Raw genomic sequence first — 13,347 nt, 5'->3', positions numbered from 1 at the left:
GAGCGAAATGTATCTATACAATGTGTCTCGAATCAGTGAGGAAGGAGAAATAGCATACAAGCTGCACGCGATGTGAACACGAACGTGTAGGTTGATCTAAAGAAGCGCATGTGCAGTAGTCAAGTTAAAAAATCGCAGATGTTGTTATTGTTGTTATTAGCATAGCAGCTCTAACAGTAATTGTTGATGGCAACGAAAACGTGGTGGCAAAATGCGGTTTTATTAATACAAATGGGAGATGGCAAGCATTTAAGCTGCTTACGTATCGCCTGTGCAAATGATTAAATCGAATCAATAAAATTCAATTCATATTTCCATATGCGAAACAAAGCAATAAAAACATTTATAAAAAATAAAGCTGCTTTTAATCAGTAATTGCAATCAAAAAATCATAGTAAGTGTGACAGTCATTAATATGCATTTAAGTTTTAGGTTAGTGATCTGCACATATTATATTATTTACTATAATTAAGTAATTTTTTTTTATGTTTATAACTTGATTAGATTCCCGTATTTAAATAATTAAATAAAATATTTAATTTCATTTCATTTCTTTTCTTTGCAGACATTTCGAAATAAATGAAAATGGTAATCTACAACATTCAACCAAGTCAGCCCCATCAACAGTACCAAATGCAACAAACTCAACAAATGGCATACCAAAACCAACCAACCAACAAACTCCACAAACATTTACCATTTTAGCTGCCATCGAAAGCTCGCAACATATTTGCGTCATCGACTTAATTTGCCAAAGTCTGAAGCTGCTCAGCGGTCACTTTACGTATTGTGAAATCCTGGCCGTTTGTCTCGAACGGGATTTACTGCAATTATGCAAGAACAATTCAGTACCGGCGACAACAACAACAACAACAAACTGTGCTACTAGTGCGGCAACACCTTTAATTGCTGCAACAGTTAGTGCCGTTTGCCAGAAGGTAAGCTATGATGTGTGCCCGCAACATTTTAACATTAATTGGCAACATTTAATTTAAAGTTAACATGGCAATACTCTTAATTAGAAGGTACAAAGTTTTTAATTAATGGCTTCACAAATTGAACCCGAATGATATTTCATGCTTAATATATAAAATAAAGAAAAGAAGAAAATAGTTAGATTGAATTACAAACATATTAGGAAAGTTTTATAATTTTAAACATTTTAAAAAATAGTTTTAATTCATAAAAAATCAATAGATTAATCAAAAGATCAAGACAAATAGTATATTGTTTTTATTTTTATATTAAAAAAGTGAAATATGGTTTATACATTAGTTCTAATAATAACACAGCAAGTGTAATTGTTGCTTAATACTGAATCCACACGAGATTTTTGTTTGAATTTTACTTACTCACTTAGTTGGCCATTACAGACGTGAGTCGTCCTTGGCCGCGTCGAGTAGCCTCCGCCAGCCAACCTAGTCAGTTGCGCCCCCAAAACATTGGTCTCCTGGTCCTTTGACCGAAGATGCGTATATCCTCTTCCGCGTTTTCCACCTACGGGTACCGAATCAAACATTTTTCTCAGCGGAGCACATTCTTCTATTTGCACGATATGACCAAACCAGGGAAGCCACTGAATTTTTATGCGCTTAACTTTGTCAATGTCACGGTATAGCTCATACAGCCCATCATTCCATCTAATTCGATAATCGTCTCGAACGGGTAAGGGACTACAGATCTTTGGAAGAATTTTTCTCTCGAATGCTCCTAACGTCTTCTCATCACTATTGGTAGTTGTCCAAACTTCTGCACCATACAGCAGGATAGGTGTGATAAAAGATTTGTAGAGCGCGTTTGTGATTTTAGGTGTCAAAAATTTTCATTCTTCATTGAAAGTAACAAAAATTGACGGCTAAAATTCTAAATGAAACTCTCGTGTGAGTCCAGTATAAGAAGAAACAACAAACTTCAGTTTTGTGCAGGATTGGGCAGGGTTCAATTCCTAAATTTCTTGGAGTCTAAAAATTTTATACAGACAATCTAACCAATAGGTGTTTCCACAGATCACTGATAGAGATTATTTAACAGTTTTCAAAATAGTTGTATGAAAAAAAATTCAATTGATTAAACATTTGTTTAACTTGTACTCGCTCTTCTGTTCTAAACACACTTTTTATAATGGTATATATAAATTTTTATCATATAGTTTTAGCAATGTGTTTTTTATATATGTAAATCCTCTATTTTCTATTTAAATCTACCAAATTATATACGTGTAAAGATAAAAAAATGAAAATACTTTAAGCTATGTTTAAAAAAACAATAAATCTTTGCAAATAACTAGACATGATTTCAAAATTCTCAGAAATTTTATTACGAAATTCACTATTCAAAAAGTCGTTATTCTCAAAACAATACAGAATGGAATAGAACAAAATAAAAAATAATAAAAAATTAATTGTGAGAATAGCGCACAAGATTGACGCCCCTTCATAACACTCAATTAACCCGACTTTTAACAGAAGCTACTTTTTTAAAAAAATCACAAAATAAAGAATAAACTGAAGTTACACGCTTTATTTTATTTATTTCTTCATTTATTTTATTGCTGTAATGCAACATTTTAGGATCAGAGGCATCAACAATTGCCACTCCAGCAACATGAACAGTCACAACAGCAACATTTGGTGAAGTTTATTGGCGTTGACGAAGTCACGACAAGTGTTGCGCCATCACAATTACCGTTTGGTAAACTACGAGGTTTTCATCATCACGATCCACAAAAATGGAGAGAGTTCTTCTTGCAATTGGAACCTTTTCAGAGTCAATGTTCAGCAGCTGGTCAACGTTTAGTCGCAGCTATGAGTGATATTCGTACTGCTGACCTGCAAGGGTTACCAACACGACGTCAATTGTATGCTCAGCATAGAGCACTAAGCCGTGCCATAATGGATTCCGAATTGCATAATCTGAGAAAATGTGGCTCATTGACGTTAGCACGTCTGCAGGAGTTAGCCAAATCCATCAATATGAGCCAAATTGACAGTTGTAATAAAAATACCACGAAAAATAACTGCAGTAGCAATAGGATTAAAACCAACAATGTTAACAAGATATTGTCGACAGCAACATCGATCATTAGCAACACTTATAGCTTTAGTAACAATAGTCACATAAGTCACAATTCGGTCAACACCAAAATAAAAAGTTCAGCATTGTCAGGAGAAGACAACAACAAATCAGTCTCATCAGCAACATCAGTTGTGGAAGCATCAACGATAGCAAAGAACAACAATAGTTACACAAACAACAACGTCAGCAATTGCAACCATAGTAACGATAACAGCAATAGCAACATTGATGTTGCAATTAGAGTACAAAAAGTTGCTTTGTTATTCAATGAGGTCGATCGAGCATCGAAGCGCTTGGAGCAGTTAACGGAACAACGTCGTGAAAGATTGCGAGAATTGACACGCCAACGTGCGCTGGAAGATGAAGTCAATGAGGTAAGTCAGTGACACTTCTTTTTATATTTTTTTTTCTTCTATTATTTCGTTCTTTATTATATATTTCTGATTTAATTTTATTTTTTCTTTTATTTTTATATTAAAAGTTGGTTATTATATCAAAAATTTTTTTATTATTAAATACCTGAAAAAGAAATTAATTATTGCTGCATGCTGGGTTCCTCTGTAACTATTTCTTGTGATAATAAGAAACAAAATCAATACATATATATAATATATTTATAATATATATTATAAGACGAAAGTTGTGGTTTTAATATTTTTAAAACAGAATAACTACATATATACAATTTAGTAATATTAAATTACTAAATTTAAATTAATTAACAACTAAATCCTGATTGTGCTCTCTATGAAAAGGAAGAATAAACGATATACAAATATCTGTTTTCAAATTTCCACATCTGAATTAAAGAGGTCTCAACCAATGATTGAGATGCTCTATAAAAATATCAGTCCAATAGTGGGTTAATTTATGGATTACTTTCTATCAGCATGTCAGGATGATTAAATATCTCCTTTTGTCATGAATAACACTGATTATATATGCTGGAGAGTTACTTCTAGACGTTATTTATCAGTTGAAAGTAAATAACTGGCATCACCATAACATACCCAAATTTTCTTACTTGCAATATAAACATCTATAACTTCTATAATTAAAAGTGTCTTGAAATGCATATTAAAACTTTTTAAAATGTAATACAATTATCTCTCTTTGTACTACTCTATGTTTTCTAAGAGTTAAGAAAAAAATCTGGATTTTACTTTTTCTGTTAATTTTAAAGACACCTTGGCTAATTTGAATCATTAACAACTCTAAGTATTCAATTTCACACTATAAGGTTCATTCAATACCCTTTTAACCCGATTAGGTTATTTTGCCATTTATTATACATTAAACCGCAATATATAATGGGTTATTGTGCTAACCATAGTTATCTTAACCGATCTTTAGAGTTTCAATAAACGGTAGCAAGCGAAATGATTTTGCTTTGTTCTATATATTATATGAGTCAACAAGTATGTTCTGGAATTATTCAGTCTGCTCAGTTTTATGTATATTGTGCTCTAACCGCAATTATTTTAACCGATCCATACTAAATGCTATAGTTCATATGAATTAAATAGACTGTATCTAAGATGAATAAATCTACTCAGCTTTAGGCATTCATAGAGACTTTTTAACATCCATTTTATAGAATGTGTAGAAATTGGTTTCTGAGAGATCGATTTTATGGTATCTCTATCAGCATTGTCCTGTCTAAAACGTTATTACAATTTTAAATATGCATTCGGCTAAGTAAAAGTAATTTATTTGGGATTCACCTTAAATGGGTTGATGAATTTTTAGCCTCTTTTTGTGTTCAATCTTTTTAAGAGTATTTAATTTACATATATTACTATCATTTGGAATAGTCCACTTAAAGGAATATTCCTCTTTATTTAGAGTGTGCTTTAATTATACTCAGTTCAAGGCACTGGAATCATTTAAGTTGAGCGTCCTTGAATAAAATTTAAGATAAAGTTTAGACACTATTTAATGAGACGAAAACCATTTTATGATCTTAAGTAATGTGAAATAAAAAATAATAATGTAAAAATGGTTATTTTTTAAATTAGTTAAAAAGTACTATTCAAAAATTTACGAACAGCAATGCTACGACCAAAACATATACATTAGTGTCCTCCACTACTAGCCCTATTAAATATTCTTTAACCCTCTCCGGAACTCTAAATTGACTGTATTTTGAATTATCAAATTTTTGTCTGGTTTTACCTATATTCCCATGTAGATTTATCTCTGGTGTCTTCTTACTTTCTTAGTATTTGTTTTGTCACCACACACTCTTCATCACAAAATTTGTACGTGAAGTTTGATACCTATGCTATGCTGCACTAGTGTCCTCTACTACTAGCTCTATTAAATATTCTTTAACCCTTTCCGAAACTCTAAATTGACTAAATTTTAAATTATAAAATCTTTGTCTGGTTTTAAGTAAATTCCCATGTAGCTTTATCTCTGGTGTCTTAATGCATCACACTTTCTCAGTATTTGTTTTGTTACCACACACTCTTCATCACAGAATTTGTACGAGAAGTTTGATATAATACCTAAGCTGCACTGGTATCATTTAAGTCTACAGTATTGGGACGTGAGACTGGAATGGGGTAAACTTATAGATTGATATGATCTAACTACTACTATAAAGTATTCATAGAGTTGAGTGTTGAATAATTGTATTAAAATTGATAACTAGAAAACAATTAAGCTGGGGACACGAAATCTGTAAAAGCTTTCAACACAAATACCTACCAATCTATATAATTTTATCTTTATTAATCTGTTACTTCGATATTTTATTTTTTAGGCCTTATTCGAAATAATTACCGTTTATATTGTAAAATATTTAATTATACTTAATTATATTTAATAGGCCATTCGATAAACATATTGCGATCTACAGTAAATTACTTGAAAGTAATGATGTATAAGTTCTTTAAAGTCTCTCTAATGATTCTAAAATTAATTAAGTAAATAGTTTCATCCATTGCTTTAGCAACAGTTGATGCTAGCAACAGTTTTTCTTCCACATTGCAAACGTGTTTCCAATGTGATTGTTTTGGCTTCGAAGCAAAGTTCAATAAACGGCGAACATTACGAACTTGAATTGTGTCAATATTGCAACATTGAAGTCAATGACTTATTCGTCATTCAATAAATTATAAAAGAAATTAATTCTTATCTTAATCGATTTTTAATTTATTTTGTTATTTGGACAATTATAAAGTTTTGATTTTTTTGTTAAATTTTTCTTATTCTTAATTTTAATTACTTTATTTCGCTGATCCAAATCTATGCTTCTATTGAGATTTTTGCCAAATAGCAATGACAATGGCTTAGTAATATGTTATGAGACATATATTTCCGATTACAAAAAACAAGTCTCTGATTTGTTATATGAGAGTATCGTGTTTTGTACAATAAATTTCCAATTATTATTTTTTATATCATATGTACACTTTAAAATATTTACAACAATTTTAATATTAATCTATTTATATATTGATTGACGTTGGAACCGAGCACCTTCCATCAAGTGGCCTCACTGATGTATAGAATTAGACAAAGTAAACCACGAAACGTTGGGCTCTTTTTCGTCCTTCGATTCTCAAATATCGTTATTGAGTTAAAGCCACAATGGCTTCCGTTCGCATTACTGTATCCCTTGTTAATGCAAGCATTCAGTTGGTGATTAATCTAAGTAATGTTTATTATTAAGTAAGGGATCGTCCACTGCGACCTAAAAGATCTATTGTGCCCTATCTATTGTAATGTTTACTTAATTCGAAATTTAATTTCAGTGTATGAGGGTTTATGAGATAGTTTATATGTAGTTTTAGGGTATCATCATTGTTGTCTCTCAGAGATTACATTCGAGTTGCTATTATTAACGAATATATTCCAAGTTTGGTTGCCACCCTCTGAACTTATTAAAATACTCATAAAATTACTAAATAGAAGTTTTAGATCAATCCAATACAACGTTATTCGTCTGAGGTGTTATAATAAGTAATACCTCTTCAAAAGAACAGTTTTGAAACTCAACAATTTAAAATAAAAAATATGTAATTAATTAAATTTTTCTATAGCTGGTTCATAATTTTGTTCTTATACAACACAGTAAATGAATTTGTTAATAAACTTTCAGAGCAAATCAATAAAACTCCAAGTTAGAACTTACAATTTAGGTACAGCTTTGGGTCAGTTAACTAATGAACATTGACACTAAACTTCAAATTGGGCAGGGCACGAGTTCAAGCCTTGGTCTTACAACCTCAAAACACTGTTTACAAATAATCAAATATAAAAAATAATTTCAAGACCAATACTTGAAACGACTGTATTGTCAGCCAAAAATTTAATAAATTAAAAATAATGAAAAAATTTCTTGTTGTTGCAATTTCACTAGTATTCGATAAAAACCTTTCTATTAAAAATAGTAGTTTATATTAAGAATATAGTTTCTTTCGCCAAAATGTACATTAAAATTTAATTTAATATGTTTTTTACTATTGAACAAGTGAATAACTATTGAAAGTGAATAAGTTACCCATATTTGAAAGAAATATAATACGAGACATATATACCATAGGTCAATAAAGGAAAATTGAATATATCGTATCAGATATAACCATCAAATTAATCAAGTAATAGAGAGGAATATATACAGCTCAAAAAATCCATCATGGGCTTAGTGTTCTGTTCAATATGGAACCACTTTTCGTCTGTTCTATCTATGTATATAGTTTTTGGTATGAAAAAACCTGTTATACTGGGTTGTTTCTGAAAATAATTTAGTTTTTCGTTGTTCATAATAATTGTTTTTTTTTCACAGCTAATTTCACACTTAAGCCGCATAATTATTATATTGTTAATATATATATATATATAATAAGTATATTATATAGCTAATATATCGAGACTTTCTTGTTGAAAACTTTGATTTATTCTATGCAATAGTTTTTGATTAACACCCTTTCCAATATGTAAAGTAATGAGCAGCATTTTTAGTATATTTTTCTTTTTTTAATGTCAGTAAATTATAGAACTAGGTTAAATTTAAAGGACAGACTCACTAATTAACAAACTAACTTAACGTAACATCTTAAATACATTGTTTAAATTTCGAAATAGTTTTCTATAGGTCAAAGGATTTTACTTAAAATTAGTTAGTACAAAAATTAAAAACATTTTTCTTTGTGGGTAAGTCTAAGTAAACATTTCTAATTAGTTGCAATGAACCAAAACTTTCTATGCTCTGATAAGAAAACATATAAAGACATTTGTATGAAAATTTGTTATCAAACATATGTGTACACTGTACATTACAAAAATTAAAAAAAATATAAAAAAATATATAAATAAAATTAGCTAAAGCTTATTTAGTTCACTGATATTTTACACTTTGTTGTCACTGTGCTGCTGTGCAACATCAACAGCTCTGTAGTAGCAACAGTTGTACAACACGAACAGCAAATTCCATTAGATGGTGCGCATATAAATAAAAATTCAAAGACATTCCGCGCAATTTATACATCGTTCAAAAATAATTCAGAAATAATAAAACCGGGAGTTGGAAACATGTTCCAGAGTCAAAAAAAAAAAATAAAAAAAAAAATATGCATATGTATATATATACACATAATGACGACATGTTGAAATTACTACTATAACAACTTGCAGCAGACATCTGCACAGCCAGTGGAAATGGTAATAAAAAAATTAAACTGCAATTATACAAGCATCAACAACTGCCACACAACAATCCAGAGCCCGCAACATTTTTCTTTTATTGTAAACATATATGAAAAATTTATGGAATTTGTCGTTCGCTGATTGTATGTAATCATGAAGACATTTGTAATTATATTTGCATACGCAAATATTGTTGAGAAAAACCTGCACTTTGTTCCCGAAATTCTGGGTTTAATGAATTTAATTGCGACTGTATATCATTTTGTTCTCATTTTGCCATATAATTACTTACACATCTTAATTCTTTATCTTAATTCTTTACAGTTTTTCATACCAAAATTATGTGACATTTTTCTTAGTATTTCGGAAATGGTTTATGGCTTTTTGTTACTGACCTATTTTTGAGAACTTCCTTGTATTTTATTTCTTATTTGACCTTAAAATTTGTTCAATATAACTTGTAAGTAATTTGGATATCGAAGGAAATAAATTTATTATGAATTATTTTATAATATTCTTTACACTACTGGGTACATAAAGAGAGTTAACGAATATATTTATAACACCGTGAAACACACATTGAAGGGTCTTTATGTATTTGAAACTCAGCAGATATATAATATACGCCTATGGATATCTAACTGTTTTGCTTTAATTTCTATGCTTTAATTTTTAACCCAGACGAATTAAAATTTGTAGCTATTATTTGCAGAAGAGATGTAGAACATTTCACTAATATAATGACATATTGGATTTATTTTGTTCTGAAAATATTAATTTATATTATTAATATAAATATATTATTAAAAAAATTCTGAACAATATTATGTGGCAAAGATTATTAAATTTTTAGTAAAATTAAAACCAACTTCTTGTTTAATGATTTAAACAATATTTATTAATCCATAAACAAATGATATAATTTTTCTTATTTCTTTAACTTTTTTTATTAAAATCTTTAACATTAAAATAGTTTTCTATAGAAATTTTCAACCCTCAAAGTATTATTATTTGTCAATTATAATCTTACTGATGCCATTGTTATTTATACTCGTAATTATATTATTATATTATAATATTATACTAATAATATTATGTTATATTTTTTTTCTCCTACATTATTTGATATGAAAATTGAATTGAGGAGTTTATACAAAAACACAAATGAATATACAAAATCTTTACACAAAAAACAGTAATAAAATTACCACAATAATGATGTTATCTTGTGTACTATAGAACTTCGTTTGTAGGTACATAACTCACTTAAATGGATAGTGGATAAAATGGATAGTAAATTGAAATGCAAAACTAACATATAGATGGATATTTTGTGCGATAATTTCTCTTTTTGTAAAAAATATACAAAAATTGAGTACATTTTTCTCTTTTTTCTTATCGGCTATAGATTAAAATGGACCTGTTAAGCTCAAATTTGTAACTTGTTTTTCTTGGAGATATATAGGTGCCTGGCAAAAATGGGTTAAAGTTTAAAAATTGCGCTTTTAAGGTTTAATAAAAAATTTTTAATTTAAGAGAAACGAATTGAAATGTAATGTTTGGATATTGTTTTGCTTTGGACATTCTTCGCAAAACTTCCTTCCATCCCTTTCAAAAGGGGTTTGTCATAAAATGAACCTGTAGAAAAAAGAGCAGATTTTAAAAATATTTCACTATTTATATATAAAAGTTCACTTTTTTCACAGAAAAGAAAGCGATTTTGAAAAAGGATATTTAAAGGAACAGTGGTCATCTATTTATTCGTAGAAAGTTTTCTGAAGACTTAAATTTTACTTAAATTTTAGTATATATAATATATCTGCAAATATATTTGCTTATTCCGATATTTGGAACACATCTGCAAAGTTATGTTGTATTATAGAAAATTATAGCTTTTTAAATAATATGTAGTCTTAAAGAGCTTTACTACTTTTTTTTCACTACCAAATTATTTTAAATTATTTAATTAAATTAAATTTAATTAATTGAAATTTAATTTATAAATTAATGTGAATTTTATCACCAAACATCTTCAAATAAAATAGATCAAATACCTCTAATTAAATCATTGGATCATTTAATGGAACTCCACAATGCTTCGCTCATCATAATACGTATGTAATTTATTGCTACCTTTCTGATCTTATAGATGAAAAACTGTAATCATATGATTTTTTCTATTTTAAAGCTAATAATTTTTTGTATTTATTACAAGATTTTAAAGGTTTATATCTATCTATATATTATTCGAATCAATTAACGAGTGCTGAAGTTCTATAAAGCTTACTACTGCGAAAATATTAGATTAAATACATACTATATTTATTATTTACATAAACAAAATGAACTCCTTTTTTTAATTCAATTTTAATCAGTAAAAGTAGCTTCAACAAAAATCCACTAATAATCCATTAACCTGTTTTAGAAATCTTCAATCATTTAGACATGCAAATGATGTGTCCATTGACAGCATTTGTTTTGACACTAAAATCTGTTGCTAATAATCTGAGTGGTTTGAGGAGATTTGTGTCCACAACTTTATCACTTTTGTCAAGCTTAAGTGCTGATCGGAGCAGGTATTTGACACTTTTTTGATTATGACGACTTAATTGAGTTGCTTTGGTTACGCGGTTAGTGTGGAAGACATGATTTCGAAGTGGTGACATATTTCTCATCGTCTTTATGCATATGAAAAACAAGAAGTGTCTTTCCTGGAAATAACACAAATTGAAGTAAAGAAATTTTAAGAAAATTTATATATACATATATATATGTTATATATGTTATATATATATGTTAGTTGTTGCATTAGAAACAAATTAGACATGTACATATAAATCTAAAGAAATTAGTAAGCTATTAGTTTTATTAATTATTAATAATTTATTATAAAATTATTGATTACTTCAATTAAAATGGCTTGAACGTCTTTCATTGTTAAAGTTAATGCCTTATTATTCTTTTCCCATGCATAAAAAGCTTTTTAATCTGCAATTTAATGTTAATCTAATTTAATCGTATTGAAATGTATACAAGCAATGTTGCTGCAACATTAAAGCAACATTGCTTAAAAATAATATTGATAAGGCAGCAAATGTTTAACGTCTTGAATGCTAACAAATCATGAATCGCATGTAGCATTTTTTCATTATCAGTTGCAATTTATTTTATGTTAGTGCATGTCACGGTTGAGTCACTAAAGTTTTTTTTTTTTAATTGCATTGGCACGCAATTCACACTGCACTTTATATACATATACGAAAATAAGTAGTAGTATCTGTTAGTTGAAAATTATATTTCGCACTTCTTCAGAAGTTTATTCGATATTTTTCTTTTGTTATTGAGATTGTTTTATCAGCGCTGCTGAGTTCGTTAAAAGGTAATCAGCGTTTCTGACATTTGCAGTTCCACCCACCAAATCGTAGTAATTTTCTTGATTTATCAGTTTCATTAGTGCTTAGAGGTTTAGTATGCGTGCATTTCTGAAATGACAACCATGTATCTCGTTGCCCGGCGAAAGCGTAACTAATTTCAATGTAATAATTTCAAACGTAGTAGTAGTTATCAATTTTTTAAAATTGCTTTCTTGTAAATGTAATTAAGGAAAGTAGGTTGAAGCGGTAGTCAAAAGTTTTCAGCTACTAAACATCAAGGGATTTATTGCAATATCGCGCTTTTAGATATAAAATTCGTTAGCGAATTGTGGGTTGTACTTTGTGAAACTTTTATATAAAAATAATAACAATAACGCAAAGTGGAACAATTTTTAATTTATAATTATTAAAATAATGAATAATATATTATTTATATAATCAATTATTATAAAATAGGCTTCACAAAACCAAATCGTTTTTACTAAGCAACAAGTTGTTCTTCTTTTGATTACCAGATATGCAAATTAAGGGATGTGAAGAATGCTTTTAAGAATTGAAAGCGAAAAAAACATACATAAATACACTTATACTGTGAGTGTTATATTATATATATAATATTATATATTATATAAACAATGTGATAAAAATATATACCATATTAGACATACTGATACTGAGACAAACGATTTATAATTATTCTCATATTATTGTTCACAGTCTTGTGATTTCCTTATACTCAATAATTTTTTTTCTTTATTATCATGTCAGAATGATAGTTTCCTCAAACACTCTTATACACTGGTACGGATGCTTTCTTTCCATTCCCATTTTTCTTTAATCCTGTTGCTTGTTTAGTGTAAATGATTAGCGTATAGCCTTTCGCTTTTTATAATTGCCGATACTTTTTCTCCCACATTTTTCCCAAAAATCTGTTTTAGATAACTCTAGATAACTTTTAGAAAACTCTAGATAACTTTTAGAAAACTCTAAAAAAATCAAGTCAAGCTATATAAATTACAGATCTGTTATTCTTAATAGACAGTCTCTCAAACTATCAAAAAAATACTTCCTTAAAAATATGGTTCTTTTATTAACCAAAATCCAGCAATCATATATAATATGTATAACTATTTAATTCTCGATTAAATTTCTAGAACTTCTTCAGAGAACTTTGAAAGAAATATGGATTTTCTTTGCATGGATCTATATACACTAGGAAATTGACAGAACTGCAAATTAACCT

General features: G+C 28.7%; 1 protein-coding gene across 1 annotated transcript in view; it reads left to right on the top strand.

Annotated features, from left to right (window-relative positions):
* Positions 1-569: 569 nt before the first annotated feature.
* The window catches only part of LOC119668194, a gene marked incomplete at its 5' end in the record, with an annotated part of 42,550 nt that continues 29,772 nt past the window's right edge, over positions 570-13,347 (top strand). The window contains 2 exons of the mRNA XM_038077636.1: positions 570-938; positions 2,571-3,449. Coding sequence (XP_037933564.1) covers positions 570-938; positions 2,571-3,449 — 1,248 coding nt within the window. The remainder of the gene's footprint in view (positions 939-2,570; positions 3,450-13,347) is intronic.

The sequence above is a fragment of the Teleopsis dalmanni genome, chromosome 1 (genome assembly GCF_002237135.1).
Source record: "Teleopsis dalmanni isolate 2A chromosome 1, ASM223713v2, whole genome shotgun sequence".
Classification (NCBI taxonomy): Eukaryota; Metazoa; Arthropoda; class Insecta; order Diptera; family Diopsidae; genus Teleopsis; species Teleopsis dalmanni.
The sequence above is the reverse complement of the archived record's forward strand: the minus strand, read 5'-3'. Positions and strand labels throughout refer to the sequence as shown.